Source organism: Brachyistius frenatus, unplaced genomic scaffold (genome assembly GCF_029030835.1).
Source record: "Brachyistius frenatus isolate BFR_SWC_R1_liver_20210118 unplaced genomic scaffold, ASM2903083v1 Contig_80, whole genome shotgun sequence".
Taxonomy (NCBI): Eukaryota; Metazoa; Chordata; class Actinopteri; family Embiotocidae; genus Brachyistius; species Brachyistius frenatus.
The window spans coordinates 1,213,278-1,234,487 of NW_027210679.1; the positions used below are offsets into that span (position 1 = coordinate 1,213,278).

A 21,210-nucleotide genomic window follows, 5' to 3' on the forward strand; every position below is an offset into this window, starting at 1 on the left:
AGGTGCTTTAAACAACCAACAGGGGGCGCTGCTTCCTCATCCACGGACATAACGATTTGGATCAGCAGTAGGTTTTTTTTCGTTTTTTTTCTTAAAGTAAATACATTTTTTTCCCCCCCTGCTTTTATTCTGTAACCCCCGCAGAGAAAGACAATTCAGATTTATTCTAATGTTGGTTTTTCAAACTTTTTTCAAACAAGGACCAGCTCACCTGTAGGAAAAGAGTCCAGCTGATTAGATGGACCATGATGCAACAGCAGGCGAAAAAAAAAATATGTCACCATACTTCCTGGCAGTGGAAGTCAATATACTTGTAAGTACACTTTTTTTTTTTTTCAGTGAGAAGTTAGGTGCAACATAGGCCTGTAAATCACGGTGCAGTTTTTTTTATTTTTATTATGAGCCCACGTACAGTGTGCAATTCTATTTTATATTATCAAACAAAATAAGGATAATCAAAACCAGAATATACGAATCATTTCAGGACACTTAGTGAAATCACGTAAAAACATATCCATGTCTGGCTTTGTATATTTTCGTGCTAGTGAAAAAAAAAAAGTTCATAAAATCTTTATTTAAAACTTCTTAAGTCTTAAAAGAAAAGAAAAAGTGACCTTTGTGATCCGGTCTCACCCTCGTAAACAACTGGTGTGTTCTCAGGAAAGCTTTAAAAAGCACATAATAAATGTATGCATGGTTGTGTGTGTGTGTTGGGAGCGGGGGGAGTGGGGGAGGGAGGGAGGGAGAGGGGATTTGACCGTTTTGTCTGTGTTGGGACAGGAGGAGGAGGAGGTGTTGGTGGTGGTGAGGGCGCCCGAAGTGTGCGCCTTGGTTTGGAGTCATGTTACGCACAGGCATGGAGAGCAGCGCCGGGGAGGGACTTTATACTACATGTGGAAAAGGAATAAGCTGTTGCGCGCGGCCGCGTCTGTCTGCTCTCGGGGTCCTTGTGGGGCAGCTCCGCGACACCTGCAACCCTCAGACGCAGCGCCCCGGAGGAAACTGTCCCGAGCGCTGGTAGGAAAGTTGCAGCCCGCCGGTTTCCAGCATGTTGGGCGGCGGCAAGGCACCGAGCACCGGTCAGCGGGAGCAGAGGAGCAAAGGGGCCGAGAGGACCACGGACCCCATTAGAAGGCTCGGTAAGGAAATCTCTAAACTTGAGCTGCTCCTTTGGCACGTAGTTAACAGCCTGAAGCACAAGTCAGTGCAAGTATTTGGTATGAAGGTATATGAGGTTGCAGTGATATTTGAATTAGTTTCACATATCAGCTGGAACTGGAGGTTTTTTTTTTTTTTTTTTTTTTTAAATCAATCAAATATATGACATTTTGTGTTATCAATACCATTTCTGTCACAGTTATTTAAGCACTTTGATTTGCACACTTTTGAAAAGATGATTGGATTATTCACCACTGACTTCATCTGGAGATTATTTGGTACAATCGTAAAGCCTCTTCTCCGATTCGTTTTTGCTCCTTCATTTTGCACGCGACCCCGTTTTTCCTCCCATTTCACCCCGAGTTCAGAGGTCAAGTTGATTTCGATCAGTTCAAACAGCGTACGACTGATGTGCAACAGCACTTATAGAAAATTACTGCATTTTTGCTGACAATCAGCAGATGACGGCGGCAGGATGCCACTGACACATCAAAGATGAGCTGAAATTGGGAGTGTTGTGTGGGTGTAGTTGAAGGGATCATGTGTTCGTGAGGCGCTGAGCTGCTCACTGGTCTGCTGCTGTGATTCGGCCTCCTCACCGTTCCCGTCCACCGGCCTACTCCCTACACACACACACACACACACACACACGCACACACACACACACACACACACACACACACACACACACACACACACACACACACGCACACACACACACACACACACACACACACACACACACACACACACACACACACACACACACACACACACACACACACAAGCAAGCCTTCTTAAGCAACCTCGGCCCCTAAAATAGACACCTGCTGAGCAGCGATAGAGCACCTGTCAGAATCTGGACCACTGTTCAAGCTGCGGTGCCATTTGACCCATTTATTCCATACAAATGCAAAAAAGATTGTGCCCAGAGCACAAGTCTTAAAAATCATCCAAGGGCTCTTTGGCAGGTTTTGCAACATTTAGCTAAAAGCACGACATGTAAGGTGTATTGGGGGACATGTTTAAGTACGTGCTGCGCACATCATTTCGCTATAAAACACACCGAAATCCTCCCAGAAATCGAAGAAAAAAAAAAATTGGTATCTTGAATAACTTTTTGTTCAGTTCCTGCTCTAAAATGCTTCATTTTGTGTTCATTTTCATGTTTGTGCAGCAGTGTTGTGTGCACAGGGATCCGGACCTTCGTCACCGACACACCAGACTATGTTGAAACTCTGGCACCATGCAGACCCTCGTATTACTGACGCTTGCGTTATGAACCCGTATCTGTGTCTGAAATTGTAAGACGCAACTGTCAGCGCTATATTTGAGCGTCCTGCTAATACTACATAATGAAGCCAGTGAACCCCCCCCCCCTCTGACCCCTTTTTACCAGCATGTGTCATCATAAATCAGTCAGGTGGCCTTCACCTTCCGCAAGCAGCCTGTTAATCCTCACTTTCATCTCACAGAAAACAGGCACACAGTTCTGTCATCTGCAGACCAGAATGAGTGGAGTCGAGAGGTTTTTTTTCTTGGTGTCTCGGGACTAAACTCTGGCCTCCCTGCTCAGAGATTTCTCACCTGCTTTTCCTCGCGGACGGAGCGATGAATGATGAATGCGGCCCCGTGAGGCGCAGATTTTTGCTTCGTTCTCAGATAATCTGCGTTTGCATCAGACAAGTGCACATGCGGATAAATATATTCGTCGCCCCAGACAGCCTCGGGTGGGTGGGGGGGTGGGGGGGGGGGGGGGGTTGGATTTGATCTGAGGGACAGAGTCCGAGGTTGTCGCCTGTGCTGTTAACTGCGGGACGAAAGCAGTTAGACGCTTGTGAGAACAAACAGCCTGCACAGCATAAACCCAGGATATAAAATGGATTTTCATATGTTTTATATCTATGATTGGCAGTAACAACACTTTCCATGCAGCACCAAGCCTCCCAAATCCCAAATATATCTTCATCTTTTGTTGTCTGTTGTTGGAGTTTGATGTGTTTATGAGAGGGATTTAACATCTGTGGGATCCTAACTGAGCTCAAACACGCAGTAGTATTCTGATAGTATATGCAGCATCCCATAAAAGTCATTTATTCTGAATGACTTTATGGCATTTTTTTTGTGTTTATTTAAAGGATTTTAGGATAATGAACATGTTTTATGCTTGTTTCTTACCTTTATCAAATGTGTCGGCTCAGTTTGTAGCAAAATAAATTGTTACGGCATCTGTACTTTTCCGCGTGTTGAAAGAAAACGAATAAACATTTTAAGGAAGAAGTGATTTTTGAAATGTCGTTGCACAAAAGTAAAGTAATCTCTTTGTTTCTCAAGGACCTGCAGGATCTTGTGAAATTATTCTTTTTGAGAAGGTTTTTCTTTATTACATTTAGAGAAATTAATACATCAGAAGAAATACGGATTAAATGGTGAACTTTGTCCTATTTTTCTGGCTTTTGAGGCAAATTTAGCAAACTTAAACATGTCAAAATCAAACAACCATCACAGTTGTGATGTTTTATATACCTGAATATTTAGATAGTCCTTGTAGGCCCTGTCCAAAAGAAAATTGGGATCATATTTCCCCTCTAAAAAACCCACACAGCTCAATCAGTCATGTGTCCTCCTGCCAACATCAGAGGGAAAAAAAAAATCCCAACGACAGAAGATCTTTGGCTTCCAGATGAGGGCAGATGGAATTCATAATTCAGGGATTTATCGTTGTGAAGACACATATATTTCCTTAATTTCTGTTTTCTCAGGATATTCGACCAATTTTTAAAGTAAAATGCAGATTTCTTGGTAACCCCCATGAATATTTCACAGCACTCCAGATATTAAAGTTTGTGATGGCCGTTTGGAGCGAAGCTGTGAAGCCCGCTCACGTTACATCCGCCTCACTGTGTGGTCATAGCTTGCTTATTAATGAGCAAACGAATGATGTTTCATTCATTATGGAAGACAAAGAGAATGTTTAACTGAAAGCTGCTTATTTTCAGCTGAATACAAAGAGGGCTGCGTGGCTTTCATGTTCAGCTCTTGTGCTCTCCAAAGAAACATTGGCAGTAGTTCTGCATTTCCAAATAACACTCAGTTTGATTCTAATCCTTTTTCTTTCTTTTTTTTCTAGTGGGAGGGAGGCGGGGGGGTAACTGTTTTCAGATTAGCCTGATGATGCTGAGAGTCTCAACTCTTAAGTATTTTTTTGTTTGTTTGTTGAGATCATCTTCTGCTGTCGTTCTTGAACCTCGTATTTAGAGACGCTGACTGGACGTCCGTACTTTGCCCTCTGACCACCGCAGCTGTGGGACCGAATGGAGAAACTCCAATTGGCCCTCGTATCATACCTAACCTGTCTATCTTTATGCAAGTGTAGGATCTTTGCTAGCTGGCCCTCGTGACAGTTGTTATGCTGAGAGAAACGTGAACCGTGCCCTGGGGGGGGAGCTGGTATGTGCAGAATCATGCAGACTTATACTGACCAGCTGATATAGTTTGTTTTTTTGTTTTTTATCCTCCTCCACTGCTGCTCACAGCGTCCGTGCACCGTTGGAGAAATGCTCCTGATGGGATTCATTTAAAAGTTTATTGTTTTGTTTTTTTCATTGCTGTTCAAACAGGAGGGTTTTTTTTTTTCTTTTTTCTTTTTTGGGTTTTCACCAGTTGTTCACACATGCAGCTGAAAGTTTTCAGTCAACAGATTTTTGTGTTTTTAAAGACGGTAATGTCAATATATCTGTCAACCACTTTGGTCCAGAAGTATCTTTACAACTATTGGGTGAATTCTTCCACAGACGATGACATCCTACTGACTTTCATGGATCCCTTCACTTTCCATATTGCATCATCTTTAAAATCACTACTTCAATCTGTGCGGTACTTTTGGTTTATGACGAAATACCTGCAAAAAAACCTCCCATATAGTCTCCGCTGTGTATGTCGTGTTTACAGCTAATAGCAAAAGTTAGCTAATGTGCTAAATTTAGATGGTAGCCCTCCCCCCCCGTCTGTGCCGTGTTGAGATGTTTGCGTTGAAATACCTCAGCAGGGTTGCGAACCAGATACCGTGCAGGGATTTTAACCAGCTGATGAAGTGGATGTCAGACAGATTTTCTGCAGGAGGCGACAAAAAGAAAACACAATTCAGCTCTCTGGGTCTGAAGAATCAGGCCCATCAGTGGGGTTGACGTGCTTATAAAGAAGCCATACAGTGTTTCAACACATGAATGAGCTGCGTGTTTAAAACGGTGTCTCGGCCAACACTTGTAGACTTGAGCTCAGCTGCGGGGGCGATGTGGAAATGATGCAGGTAGGAAAGTAAGAATGTGGTTTTTACAAAAGTTGAGACAGAGCCAGTTAAGGTTGTTTGGGCAGCTTAACGTGGTCAATGACCTGCAGTTAATCAGGTCCTTGCGCTCCGCTTTGTGGTCATGCCTCGCATGTGGTAACTGCTTGGAAAAACAGGCTTGTTATGGATTGAGGTCCTGCGGGGGGGGGGGGTTCTTTGTGTTCGAACCTGATGGGAAGAAATCTGTAGTTGCACCCAGTTTGTTTTTAGTTGGGAGCGGGGGAGGAGGGGGGAGGGATTCGAGAGCAGTTTCTGTGCTGCAGCTTCAGGGGCCCTTTGAGAAACTCTTTCAGCCATTTGGCACCGACAGTACGGCGACTGTGATTTAAGGGGAAGAGAGGGAGAATGCATGCCAACTGTGTCTGGACGAATCTTTAGAGGTGAGCAGGAGAGACTAAAGCCTGAAGAATAATTTGATGAGCTTGTTTGCGCTGCTTCTTTGAACGGTACTGAAAGAGGAGCGCTCTGTGAGAGGTCCCATTTGTCTGTGCAAGAGAAGCACTGAAGCATGCAGTCGAATGTCCTTCAACACTTGCGCTGTAAAGCGTTTGCTGCGTTGTTCTTGATTTAATAAGATAAAGCAGTTTGCAGTCACCAGATTTTGAACTAAACTTTTAAATCTAGCTGTTAATCTTGTCGCAGATGTATTCCTGTTTGGCAAATTATACATTTCCATTTGGCAAAACCTTCAAACCAGATTTGAGTCTGAATCTCTTTGACTCTTTTTGTAACTTCTGCACAAAAAAAACGTCCCCAAGAGGAATCAGTAAATATGGCCCCTGATAACCAAACATTTATCCAAATGAGGAATTGAATAAGAAAATAGCTGCTTTTTTAAAAGGATTTAGTGGAAAAAAACAAACCATTCCCTGTTGGTATAAAACAAATAATTTATTAGGTATTCACAATATAGTGAGTAAATCTTACATAACCTTAAATTTAAGTTATGTAAAAATATCCACTTCACAGGATTGGACCGCACTCGGGATCTGCTGTGTCTTTGAAATGAGTCAGGGAAACAACTGTGTAAACACTCTTGTGAACTTGGGCCTTGCGGTCTGAAATCATCACAAGTTTCCCACCGCAGCTTCTGCTAATGATTTTGTTCATCGTTGAGTAATCTGCCAATTATTGTCGCCGTGTTTAATTAAAAAGTCAGAAAAGTGTAAAAAAAAAAAAAAAAGTGTGACATCTTTCAGGTTGCTTGTTTTGTCCAAATAAAAGTCCAAAACTCCAAATATATTTGGTGTACAACAACAACAAAAAAAGAAGAAGGGGGAAAATCCTCTCGATTGCAAAGCTGAAAATAGACCATGTTTGGCTTCTTTTTTTTTTTTTTTATCGATAATCAAAACAGTTTCAGCCCAACCATACAAGTTACTTAAACAAGATTTCATCAAAACCAGTTCATGTAAAATGGCCCTTTAAATGAACAATGAATGTATCTTTACTTCTAACAAGACCTGAGTCATTCTTGATTCATTTATGGTGCTGTAATGGCCACAAAGCACTAGTATAAACGATACAGCCAGAAAAACACTTTGCAATTTTTCCATACAGTAACTGTTATAACAGCCTCCTTTCCCGCTGCCTGTTGGCGTGCTCCGAACCCAGGGAGAAATAAATTACAAATTATCATGACTCAATTACATCGCACCAATAAATTTTTCTCTGCTTTCTTTTGAACTTGCAGTATGTTCCTCATGTTTTCTGAAGTCTCGACTGGAAGAAAACGCACAGAGAAACGTTACTTTATTATAAGTCTCTTTTTTTGTTTTTTTCAAAACCGTCCCGGTCAGCTTCACTTATCCGAAGCACTCAAAGGTCATTTGCTCCGAGGTTTGTATATAAAACACAACCTGAGGTTTGGGGTATAAGCAAGAAAGTGTTGTCAACATTTTTGAGGTCAGCTTCAGGAGTACAAGCTTGGTTTTCAGGGACATTAAGTTTGACTTAAACCTACTGAGGGGTCTCTCAAAAATCTCTAAAAATAGTGACATAATTGTGGAGTTTGGTGAAGTGCCACTTAAATGAAACAGATATGCAACTGACTTCAAGACAAAGTCACAATTTCTCACAAAGATATTATGATGTCTCTATACTCAGGAGTAAGACTTATAAATCATGTTGTACTTCACAATATTCTTGATATTATCATACTCTTAAAGGGAAGTTGGAAACGTTTTACAGATTTTCGTGACTCCCAGAGGATGAATCCCAACGATTTTTGTCATTTCTTAACTTTTCATCTTGCTCTACCAGAAAGTCAGATTTTTGAAATATCTCAACATGTGTTAGATGGACTGACCTTGTGTTAGATGCTGGTTTCTCAATGACTTTACTTTTTTTTTTTAATAATATTTCCGGCTTTGTACTGTCTCAGACTTCTTATTTCCCTCAGGATGAATTCTGATTAACTCTGTGATCCCTTAGCTTTTCATCCAGTTCTGTCATCAGCTCAAATGTTTCTGACCTTTTTCAATATTTTGGCTTATGAAGAAAAATACCTCCAAAACTGATGACTGATTCCCATCAGCCACAGCTGATGATGCCCTCAACATTTCTTTAATAATTATTCAAGATTAGCGTGTCGGCATTTTAAACTAAGATAGTGAACATGGTAAAAAATGATACTCTAAACTGTCGTAATGAGCCTAACAACAGGATTCTTAAGAAAACTTCTGATGTTATTGTTCTTTTTACTACCGGTTGATTTCTCAGAACCTCCAGAATCCTTTTTCATGACTTTATTTGTTTCGGGGAAGGTTTGAAGGTTTGAAGGTTTGAACTCATGCAAAAAGTTAAAAAAAAAATCAAACTCAACGTGCTGATGACGCAGTGATACGATGTGAAACATTGAGTCATTTTTACATTGGACTCATTTTGCTCGTGTGGCTTCCTTCAGGGCTGCTGGACGACGAGGACGTCCGTGTGATGATGCAGGGCTCCAACATGGTGAAAATTCGCTCTTCGAGGTGGCAGAAGAGCCGAAACCTGCGGCTGCTGGAGGACGGACTCACCGTGTGGTGTGAGTCCACCAAGAGCTCCCGCAAAGCCAAGGCCCAGCAGACGTGTAAGGAGAGCTAAGTGTGTGTGTGTGTGTGTGTGTGTGTGTGTGTGTGTGTGTGTGTGTGTGTGTGTGTGTGTGTGTGTGTGTGGGCCTGGTTTCAACCAAGAGGAAAAGGGAGTTAGTTATGGGAAGGGAGGAGGGCCGGGGAGGAACTAGAGCTCTGAAAAGTGAGCGCGCTCATGAAAAGGATTCGTTCTTTTACTACAAAAACAAAAGGAACCCCAATCAATATTAGATTAGGGGAAAAGTGGAAGGAAACTTATCTCCAGGGAAGTATTGTAGCAGACCTTTCGCCAGTACAGTTCAAACTGGGATGTGAGTCAATGCGCTCATTCAGCCCGCGCATTGTTCGGAGCTGTTGAGCTGTTTTATCTTGGCTCTATCTCACGGCGTCTCCTCCACTTTCCCTCATTAAAAGGGATTGCTTGTTAAAAGGGAGGCTAATCATGGACTCTGCAATGTGGCTATCTAATGAACGCGGTAGTCTTGCACGTACCGAGACCTCTGGCTCGCTTCTGCGTTTGTGAGACAAAAGCGTACAGATCAGATGAAGCTGGCACGAGCTCACTAATGATACCAGTTTAGAAGCAACAAAAAATGACCTAAAAGTATGTGTATGGTCAGAGATTTTTGTGTGTGTGTGTGTGTGTGTGTGTGTGTGTGTGTGTGTGTGTGTGTGTGTGTGTGTGTGTGTGTGTGTGTGTGTGTAACCGATCCTTTAAAGAGGACCAATTATGTTTTTCCATGTTTTCTGTCACATATTTAATATTATCCCTGTGACCCTGTTCGGGATAAAGAGGGTACGGATAATGGGTGGATGGATATTTAATGTTATTGGATAATCTAGCACCACCTCTGGATGCTTCCTGGAAAGTGACCAATCAGAAAGAAAGTGGGCCTCTGAGGAGGTTGGCCTTAAAGAGACAGGAACTAAAACAGCTTGTTTCAGACAGAAAATGGACATAAAGGGCCACCATAAGAATATTAAGGCTTATTTTTTTTACACACAAATCATGTAAAGCTTCCTCAGCGGAGTCCCAGCAGGTAACAAGAATGTGAAACTAAAATTAGGCAGAAACATAGACTCCTGTACATTCAGCCTACAAGTCCCAGGAGGTTATTTACAAGATGAAAACCTAGATTAGTTTTTCTTCGATTGAATTTGCATGCTGTTTATGGGTTGTTTTGTTAAAAGCAAGTCAGATTTTGTCATTGAAAATGTTTTATTTTAGAGATTTAATATCACCCCTCTTGGAGTATTTAAATAATCATTTGTGGGAGAAATAATTAAACTCTAAAAGCAAAGTTTTATTCTCAGTAAGGAAGCGGAAGAGAAAGGGCAAATTATACTTCATTTCAGGGCTCATCCATTATGTTAAAATGCTTTCATTTTCAACCGTTGTTTTAAAAGACCAATCAAGCTGTAACGGCACGTTGTGTCAACTCTAGAGGAAGCTACTAATGTCTGTGATCAAACAGTTTTTAATACACATATCTTATTAGAGATTTTCTTACTGACTTTTTTAATAATCGACTCTCTGAATTAAATGAACACAAACACCTGGAATGAATCAATGAAACTAAAGGACAGACTCTTCACACTAAATCCGGTGGGTGTAAGTAAGAGAAGATGGTCGTTTAAGAGGAAAACACGAGCTTGTTTTCTTATTGACAGCAGAGGTGCAGAAGGTGCAGTAGCATTTATTTAATCTTCCAATACTCTCGAGGTGTTTTTCGGTCATTTTTTTTCTCCTGAAAGATTTTTTTATTTTTACACAGCTCAAGGTGAAAAGGTGTCAGCTGATGGGATTGAGATCAAGTTCCCTCTCTTTTATTTTCTTCCCTCGTGGCCTGACCTTTGTCTCTGCCACCTCTGTTTGTTCTCTCTCTCTCTCTCTCTCTCTCTCTCTCTCTCTCCGTCCTGATGCTGGTGTGTAGTTTAACGCTGACCCCCCCTGCTGGACCTACGGAGCGGGTGGGCGAGTTGGTGGATCAGCGCTCGGTGAAGGCCGCCTTGATTGTGGTGCAGTCGAAGCCGGAAATAGAAACAGAGCGGTTGAGTTGCAGCGTGAAACGCTTCTTACGACAATGACAACAAGCCGTGTCGGAGCAGGGTGGCCACTTCAGCGGACAGATACTGATAATGCCTCACTGGCAGGCCAAATCTGTGTGTGCGTGTGTGTGTGTGTGTGTGTGTGTGTGTGTGTGTGTGTGTGTGTGTGTGTGTGTGTGTGTGTGTGTGTGTGTGTGTGTGTGTGTGTGAGGCCAGGATGGTTTGGCTCGGTTCCTCTTTTCCGAGCTCCAGGCGCTTCTCCAGGTCCTGTTTGATCTGACGCCTGCAGTTCAGTGTTGTATCTTCACGCTCAAAAGCACTACAAGACACCACTTTAAACTTCTGCTGTTGCTACCCACCACACACACACACACACACACACACACACACACACACACACACACACACACACACACACACACACACACACACACACACACACACAGACACACATAGATGTCACTTTTGCCATGTCTCTGGGACAACCACAAAGGAGGAATGTGGAGTCATTTCGAAGAGGTGGCCAGCGGAGGCTTTTACGACCTCCAGTGCAGAGAATGAGGCTATTGTCGGGACAGACATTGCTTTTTGCCAAGCTGAGTGATCACCACACTGCAGGCAGAAATACCAGCTTCTGTGCTGAATAAAGTTCTTGTGCTAGAATCAGCTAGGAGCCGTTGTATGTTTGTCGAAGGCTGTTTCGTTTTTGTTTTTCTGGCTTTACTCTGCCGCTTTGGAAATATGATGTTTAGAGATGATTTATAGCGAATTGAATTTATAGTAAATCTGGACCTTTTTGACCTTTGACCCCTCTGACTAAACGATGCAGTGAGAATGTGCAGTGCCCACCGTAATGATGTTAACCGTACAGTCATACTGATCAACTCACAGAATTCAAATTTCAAATGAAAAAAAATCGGAAAATATCTTATATTTATATACCATTGACATTTTTTTTTTTAAAGCTGAGCTCAGCATGGACTGATCTCACAAGAGGGGGGGGAGGGTACTGTTCAAGAGAAACGGGGCCCTAATGGCAAAAGCACAATCCCTTTTGGATTTGCCGAGGGTTGCAGGGTATACCTCAAACTTTATTTATTCATTTTTATTTATTTATATAGCACTTTTCGTACAGTTCGGACCATTTCAAAGTGCTTAATAGATGATTGAAAGGCCGATAATGAGACAGACATTTGTAGACCGGGAAATGATGAGAATTTAAGACCTAGACTTGGAATAGGTCCAAGTCGTATGACAGTGCAAGATGAGATAGAGCCTTGTGAGCACTTTTTAAAAATCCATTCTGTGTTAGCATGCTAATACTTTCCTTGAGCACACACAGCCTTTATCCCATGTTGGCAGCCAACAGAATAACTAACATAAAACTCATCAGAAGGCCCGGCGCTTCAACTGTCAGCACACAGATAGCAAAGTGAAGGTCCAGCTTCTCACTTGTGTGTCACTGTGTGCGCGTGTGTGTGTGTGTGTGCGTGCGTGTGTGTGTGTGTGTGTGTGTGGGTGTTGAGGGCTTGTCATATTTTACAATCTCATTGCTATGTCAGTGTTCGCGGTGGGATTTATGGCTCCCTAAAAACACCTCACACTTGACCTTTAGCCGCTCCATGTGTTGTTATGATTTACTCATCAACACGACCCCTTTTTGTTTTTTTTTCTCTCCCGCTCCTCTCTCCCAGTCGCAGTGACGGAGGTGGAGTGCGTGCGCGAGGGCTGCCAGTCGGAGGCGCTGCGGCGGCTGTCCGGGTCGGTGCCGGAGAACCGCTGCTTCACGGTGGTCTTCAGAGGGGCCAGGAAGAGCCTGGACCTGCTGTGCCGCTGCGAGGATGAAGCCCAGCGCTGGGTGCGAGGGATCCGCACTTTAAAGGAGAGCGTGGCCAACATGACTCAGAAAGAAAAACTGGACCAATATCCTGCCCCACTTCTAATATGCACGAGTACATATAGTGTAGCCGAGGCAGCATTGCTATGGTGACTGTGTGCCACAGCTAAGGTGAGCAGTAATGACTCGATTAAAAAAATAAAAATAAAAAAAGCCCTGTCTAATTATAGTCCGACACATCACAGTTAATTACAATCCCTCATAGCCAGAGGATAATATGAGTGAAGGTATCAGGTAGAGTTGAAGATAATCCCTGTTGATCTGTTTATTTCCCCCTTTTCTTCTTCTCCACGTTAATCAATGTTGACATTGAGAGAAAGCACCAATTTGCATTATGCTTTTCACTCTATGTGGTTAAATTGTTTACAGAGAATAATCAGTTCATGAACACTGAAACGCTCAGCAGGTGAAAATTTGAACCCAAATTTTAGAAAGCTTAAATGTGGGTCAGTTGAAGTTTATTGTCTGTATTAGCACACATTAAAAGATAATCTGTTTTAATGCTGTCTGGAAAAACACAAAAACAAAGTGAATTTCATTCTAAAAAGGATAATATTTTGGAAGATAAGATCTTCATTTGGCTAAATAGGTCTGCTGAAGCGTCATATTACTTTCAGATGGAATTTACTGATTGTGGACTTTGTCCCCCTTTTCTTCCATTACAATTACGCTGTGAATATAACTCCCTGGCTAGCATGGAGCGGAGGAGTAACTACAGTGACTTTAAGTGCAAGAGTTATATTAACGTAGATTTCAAAAACCTCTCAGATAATCAGGGGAGTAATAAAAACAAAGGAAACCATGAGAGGGACGACAAAAGACAGAAACCCCTTCTGGAAAAATAAGTGAAAAAAAAACAAACTGCAATATGACTTGACAGATCCACATTAGGATGTTTGATCCAGACAAATATATCAGAGTCCAGAAAGTGCCCTGACTGTTTGACTCTCTGTTTTAGTCTGGTTTTATTCCTTAACTCTCTACACTTGGATCCGAGGCTACCTGAGGCGAGCGGATCAGAACCAGGACGGCAAGATGAGCTACGACGAGGTCAAGCGGCTGTTGCAGATGATCAACATTGACCTGAGCGAGCAGTATGCCCGCTCTTTATTCAAGGTCAGAGTCACGTGAGCAACCCGCGTTGGGTCGGTAGAAATAAGTTGACGCGAGCTGAATTCAGTCAGCGCCGAGTGGAAGAAGTGAAGCAGTAGTTGGTGAGAGCGACTCGGGCTGGTATCATTTTTCCTCCGACACCCCGGAGTCCAGAGTCTGTGTTCAATTACCAAACCCAGCGGCGAGCCAACCCCCCACCCCCTCTCCTCTACACACACACACACACACACACACACACACACACACACACACACACACACACACACACACACACACACACACACACACACACACACTTATCTTCATCCCCTCCCTCTCTTCTTCCCCCACAACAAATCAAGAGCCATTTATGTGGTTATCGTGGGGGATTACTGCCCGCTATGTCCCTCAGCTCTCCATTACAGCCCAATCCGTGGTTTTATGCTCCTTCTCCGTACAATTTCCAACACCGACCCTCCTCAGAGAAGCATGTTTTTGAATGTAAGTGAGCACAGCTGGGCTGAATTACTATGAAGATGCTTTCCCCACAGGGAACATGAAGCACTGCCCAAAATAAAAGCACACTGCGTTTGATATTTGTCTATTTTCCTCTCTGTGTGTGGGATTGCTCATCGTTTTTGATCAATTTTTTTTTTTTTTAAAGTGTTTTAACTAACCCCTCTCTCCCCTCGCATCCCCAGAGGTGCGACCGATCCGGCGATGGCCGCCTGGACCACATAGAAATTGAAGAGTTCTGCAGGGAGCTGCTGCGGCGGCCCGAGCTGGACGCCGTGTTCAGACACTACTCGAGCAACGGTTGCGTGCTCTCCACCGCCGAGCTGCGCGACTTCCTGGGAGACCAAGGGGAAGACGCCTCGCTGAACCACGCTCAGAGCCTCATACTCACCTATGAGCTGAATGACTGGGGTAGGTCCTCCAAGCACTCGTCACAGGATTTAAAGGAAGAACACGCAATGTTTTCATATAAACAGGACGTCAATGCGTCTTTGAGCGTCTCCTGACTCACAAAAAAACAGTGATTTAGTTAAACACCATAAACAGTTTGAGAAAAATCCTGCTGTTGCACAAAAAGAGATCCATTTTCTTTCTAGCAGCGAGTGGTTTGTTTTAAAGAGTCTTTAAGTAGTTCACATTAGCCGCCATGGTTGAAATGAAAGAGAACAAATGCAACCAACGATAGTCACAGTGACAGTTGTGTACTTTATATATAAAGTGTATGACATAAAAAAAATTATAAAAATGATGAACTCAATTTTAAAGTATTTTTAAAACACGCTCTGTAAAGAAGGCTACGGCTCTTTCGCTGAACTCGCGACATGCAATGTGACATTTATGAGTTAATGCTAAACGTGTTTTTAGTATTTAGAGCAAATATTTGTCTTTATTCTAACAGCAGCAGAGCGGAGAAGAGTCATTGAACTGCTTCAGTAATGCTCCACTATACAGCAACATTTCACTGAAGTTAACTAACATTTGCCACCAAGCGGTACTTGGTCGTACCATCAGCGGAGCACCCGAGTGGAATGAAACGGACAATGGTGCCTTTTGATTTTTATAAATTCAACTCTTTCACTTATAGGTGCAAAAATATTTTATTTTTTCTCTCAAAAGTTACTTAGGAAAGACATAATTCTAACTAATAGGGTAAGAGTTTGAAAATAAAAACAATATTTTGAGGAGTTCAATCAATTGCATCCTGTATATTAAAATATGATATATTTAGTGAGCAATGTACTTTTAACTTTATTTCAAAACTGCTAAATGAACCGCAGTGCAGATACACTACAACAACAAGAGCTTATTATATATGAGGTCAAAAAAATTTATTATACTGTATCTGCTCCCGGGACTTTTTAGCTTAATTTCTTCGAGACGAAAGATTTGTTTTAAACCTGTCGTGTCTTTGCTTGTCTTCCATGTACACCAGCTGTCTTTTATGTTGTTCAAACCCCTTAATGAAACTGCCTAAACCCACTGAAAGATAACAACTTGATGGAAAGACCCTGCCGTCTATTACAGCCGAGAAGAACCAGTTCATGACACAGAATGGTTTCACCATGTACATGCTCTCCCGGGAGAATGACGTCTTTAACCCTGACCATGCCAGAGTCTCCCAGGACATGAGCCGCCCCTTGGCCCACTACTTCATCTCCTCGTCGCACAACACTTATCTCACCAAGGACCAAGTCACCAGCGCCAGCAGCGCCGAGCCATACATCAGGTACTCGGGCGGAGACCGATGACGCATCGTCGAACAGCACAATTTTTTTTAAACCACGGTCATCGACTCCGACCAGAAATCCACCTCCTGTGATGTTCCTGTGGTTTTAAAATGAGTTATCTGTCCGTCACTGTCAGGGCTCTGATTCAGGGCTGCCGCTGTGTGGAGCTGGACTGCTGGGACGGAGATAAAGGCGAACCCGTCATTTACCACGGCCACACTCTCACCTCCAAAGTGCCCTTTAAGGAGGTCATCGAAACCATCGCCCAGTACGCCTTTAAGGTATGAGACACTCAATTTGGCGGCTTTTGAATGGTGTAAATCCTCCGCCGTGACACCACGCTCGCTGCTCCTCCTCCCCGCTAATGAAATAAGGGAGCAGTTAGTCAGTAAACAATTCCACATCAATCTTTGTTTCGCAACCAACTGCACTTCATCTGGTGTGCGTGCTTAGCTCTGAGGGAGCCCTGTGACATTTTGGTTTTGACACAGTATAGTATTACAGTATTGGGTTTTAGATTACATTATCTGATTGAATTTTAATGGCTCAGGATAAGAGGTTTCCCGTGTCCCCCCCCCCCCCCAACATCACTCATGCAGGCGTCCCCGTACCCTCTGATCCTGTCCTTGGAGAACCACTGCTCTGTGGAGCAGCAGGCCGTCATGGCCAAACATCTTCGCACCATCCTGGGCAGAAAACTGCTCACCAAGCCTCTCAGCGAGCGGCCTCTGAAAGAGCTGCCTTCCCCTGAAGTACAAAACACACACACACACACACACACACACACACACACACACACACACACACACACACACACACACACACACACACACACACACACACACACACACACACACACACACACACACACACACACACACACACAGCTGAAGAGACCGCTGGCTGTCTGGTTTTCTAATGAAGCCGTTTGTTCCCCCCGCAGGAGCTCAAGGGTCGTATTCTGGTGAAAGGGAAGAAGCAGACTCCTCACCTGGGTCAACTGGGCAAGAACGGGAGCTCGGCCAGCTTCTCCTCGAGCTCCGACGACGACCTAACGAGCAGCAATAAGAACACACCCAAGAAGACTCCTGTAAGGATCAGTTCAAAAACAATTGCCATCAATCCTGGAAAGCTGTTACCGCGAACGATTTAGCTAATCGAAAGATGCGCTTGACTTTGCCAGGTCTGTTCTAAACTGAGCCCCGAGCTGTCTGAGCTGGTGGTGTACTGCAGGAGCGTCCGCTTCCGTGGCTTTGAAAATGTGTCTGAAATACCACCGAACGAAATGTCTTCCTTCTCCGAAAGCGATGCCCTTCGGCTCATCAAAGACTCGGGTACACCAGCGGGAGTAATTGCATCTTGACATTGCAGAGAGAGAAAGTCACAAAGATTTCAAATTTCATCTCTGTTTTTTTTTGTGCAGCGAGTTCTACAGAAATATATAATCAGCCTCCGATGTATGGTGGCATGTGGTTTTCCCTCTTTTCATTTGCAGGGAAGCTTTTTGTAAGACACAACAGCAGGCAGCTGAGCCGAATCTACCCCTCTGGCCAGCGCCTCCAATCATCCAACTATGATCCTCAGGAAATGTGGAACGGCGGCTGCCAGATGGGTTGGTACTCCAGACTAGAAGCTAGGATGTTGTTTTAGTGGCAGCAAAGAAAGGAAATTTATTTTGAAAGAAATGTGGTCAGTAAGCAACAAAGAAAAATTGCCGCCACATCACAACACATGCAGAATTGACTGTAATTCTTTGTCCCCTCGTGGTGAAATGTCTGCTGGTGCGACATGACTCCACTCTCCTCCTTTGTGCTGTGCAGTGGCTCTGAACTTCCAGACACCCGGGGAGCAGATGGACCTGAACCAGGGTCGCTTCTTCCCCAACGGCCGCTGCGGATACGTCCTCAAACCCAGCTTCTTGTGCAGCCCCACGTCCAACTTCAACCCGGAGAACACGGGAGGAGGCCCCGGTCACATCCCCACGCAGCTGACTATACGAGTGAGCTGAGACTGCCACAGAATTGTGATGAGATGACACAAATCCAGGATAAATACTCCTCTTATATGTTTGCACTATATTCACATAATACTGTGTTGTTATGCTGTTTCTCTATAATGTCATTTCACTGTTGTTATTACACTTATTGCACGGAAAACGGAACCTGGTTCTGTTGCTCCTCCGAATATTTCTTAATCTGATAATAAGGGTTTCCTGGGACGTTTTTCCATTTCCCTGACATGATGTTGTGTGTTACACAGATTGTAAAGTCCCGTTAGGGAAATGTGCATTTTTGGGCTTTTAGTAACAGTGTAACTAGAAGGAGGAACCGAGTGCACAATACAAGAGGCAGGAGATTGAAACCAAAAGACGAGCGTCACGTCTAGATTATTACAGAACTATAACAGGAACAGGAAGATAGTGATGCACAAGAAACTGCAGCAAACTCACAGATAAGAGTAAGAGCAAGTATGAACTGGCAATCATTGGGGAAGTGAGAGCAGATGAGGTGGGCGGGCGTGGCAGGTGGGAGGAAGAAAGACAGGGAAGGACAGAAGGGCGAGAGACAAGGAAGAGGGAAACAAAAGCTGAAAGACAACTGAGGTCAAGACCCTTTTCGAGATATGCAGAATTACATTTCTACATTTTTAATGTGAATTTGATTTGCAAACTGATCAATTACTGTCCATTTTTCCAGATAATATCTGCACAGCAGCTGCCAAAAATCAACACAGACAAAGTGAGCTCCATTGTGGATCCACAGGTGTGGGTGGAAATTCATGGGGTGGCTATTGATAATACAAGAGACAAAACCCACCGCATTAACAACAACGGTAACACCGAGATTCTTTTTTTTTTATTTTTTTTTTTTAATAAAGTCACAATAAAGCATTAATCAGCCCTGTGTCTTTAGCACCATGGCACTTTTAAACAGAGAGACAACACCTTTATTCTTCATGCATACTTAATTATTTAATGTTTAGTGCAATCATTTACTGTAAAATCATCATGTAAAGATTCGTTTTCAATATTGTCTTATCTCAATATGATACACAAAGGCAGTAGTCAACGAATCATATCAATAAACGCCTTAATACCTGTACAGAGCAGATTGACCTGTTTTTGTTGGAGCCTTTCCCTGTCCAATGCCATGATTAGTTAGTTTGAAAGGTACACCACCACATGATGTATTTACAGCTCTCCTGCGCCCCCTACAGGTTTCAACCCACACTGGGACTGCACGCTGAGCTTCCAGCTGCAGGTCCCAGACCTGGCCCTGGTGCGCTTCGTGGTGGAGGATCACGATCACACCGCCAAAAACGACTTTGTGGGGCAGTTCACTTTACCGTTCACAAGCCTCCACACAGGTGAAGATTCAACCCGCACATCAAGTCATGCATCCAGTCGTCAGTCGGGGCATGTTGTTTTATTAACGTGCGTGTGATCCACTCTTTCTTCTCAGGCTATCGACACGTTCACCTACTGAGGGCAGATGGCTCCAGTCTGTCCCCCGCCACCCTCTTTATCCATGTAAAAGTGACCCGCAAAGGAGTTCCTGTCAAAACTGTGTCCGAGCGTATGGCCATTGCCAAAGGCAAAGCGTGACACGCGTCCGAAGCAGATGGAAGGCTGAATTTCTTGACAACAAAGGGCTTTGGATGAAGGAGCTCTGGATGTGAGGAGAGAGAAAAGAGAGAGCGAGAGAGAGACGCTGCTGCTAGCCGGTCTCCCAGTCCAGACCTCAAGTGGTCCAATTTATACTCAGCCGCTTCCAAATGCAGGAAGAAAGATGGTATTTATCAGAGATGAAGAAGCACTTTGGCTCTCATACACAGAGAGAGTATCTGGTCTATTCAGATCTCAGTGCAGTAGAAACAAGGCAGTGATGATTGCGGCTCATGAAACTCTAAAAAAAGATTTTAATATTGTTAACTTGCAAATACTTCCATATAAAGTAAATAGGTTTTATGTGATCACTATTTAGTTTTATTGGGATATTTTAACATTTTATACTTAAATATTTTGGTTTTTAACTTAAACAATTACATTAGTTTAACTAAAAAAAATAGCACTTACTTAACAGAGGCTATACCAAAAGTGCTATAAGTAGGAAAGCAGGTATAATTAGCTGTGATTAAAAAAATGATGAATCACTGTTTAGTTCAGCAGTGATGTAATAAGGATGTAATTATGTCTCAGTCATTGCCACGGGTTGTGTTGTTGTCCATGAACAGTTCGTCTTACTTACTTACTTACTCACTTCAGATACTTTGGCACTCTGAATTTCCCTCTGGGTAACTACAGGATATATTTCCACAACTTTCAAATCAACTTGAAACAGAGACAGTATTTACTTACAGATAGATGTTTACGTGTGCTCCTTAAAAATTCATCATTTCACACACGTCAAATGAAGGTGTTTGGTCAAGTCATGTTTGAGATATTTGCATGTCGGCTACTGGACTATATTTTTGTTGTTCTTGTCAGTTCTTGTCCTTAAATTCAGATTAAAAAAAAAAAAAAGTGGTTCAACACTAATTGCAATAATCTAATACAACCACCAATTACTGCAGGCTACAGTGAATCATTTAATACTCTTACAAGGGGCGTTCACGGATGATAAAATGGTTCAGTAATGAAAGGTGATGCACAGAGATTGCTGTAATTACAGTTTATATAATCAAGATGGGTTTCAGGAGATGGAATTTACAGTGAGTGAAGTAAGACTTTGCAGTGTTAAAGTTTATAGCTGACGTTGTGTGAATGTGAATTTGTATATTGTACGCAAGAGAAAATGCTGTTTTTATAAAGCACTGATAACACATTGCCGTGTGTGACTCTTTTTTTCTGTTTTGTTGCTGTGGATATGATGTCACGGGAGACCGTGTGTGTACATAAGTTGCAGACAGATCAGTCACAGGCATACATCTCTGTTTGGTTCGGATTTAACAGCTATTTCTCCTCAGAACAGCTAAAACCTGCAGACGACTAAAGAACTGCATGTGGACCGCGGACAAAATAATACAGCTGGTTGGTCTTAAAGCAGGCTGTTTAAATCCAATGGCTTTATTAATGTTTATTAATCAAATTTTAGGTTGTTACAAATCTCAATCATCTCATTATTGCCTTTGTATAGGCTATTACTCTTTCTATTTTATCATAGAGAACTTTTTAAATTCAGTTTAGGTATTATATCACAGTTCTATCAGTCTGTCAGTCCTTTGATACATCTAGTGTTAAAAGATAAAGCTGCCAATATGCTATATTTTCAAACAGGCAACCAATCCAATGAAAGCATCAAAACTTAATGAAGTCTGTCTGTCAACACTTTCAGTTCCTACTGATAATGT

The 21,210-nt window shown here is 42.9% G+C and overlaps 1 protein-coding gene across 1 annotated transcript; it reads left to right on the top strand.

Moving 5' to 3' along the window:
- Window positions 1–808: 808 nt before the first annotated feature.
- LOC138627052 (1-phosphatidylinositol 4,5-bisphosphate phosphodiesterase delta-3-A-like) lies at window positions 809–20,684 on the top strand. The gene is made up of 15 exons (XM_069709110.1): window positions 809–1,139; window positions 8,412–8,579; window positions 12,324–12,552; window positions 13,513–13,642; window positions 14,320–14,545; window positions 15,659–15,860; window positions 15,998–16,142; window positions 16,461–16,613; window positions 16,805–16,951; window positions 17,045–17,195; window positions 17,357–17,473; window positions 17,682–17,860; window positions 18,558–18,693; window positions 19,078–19,227; window positions 19,323–20,684. Exons 1-15 carry the CDS (start codon window positions 1,049–1,051, stop codon window positions 19,463–19,465), a joined length of 2,367 nt encoding a protein of 788 aa, XP_069565211.1. The 5' UTR covers window positions 809–1,048; the 3' UTR covers window positions 19,466–20,684.
- Window positions 20,685–21,210: the final 526 nt, after the last annotated feature.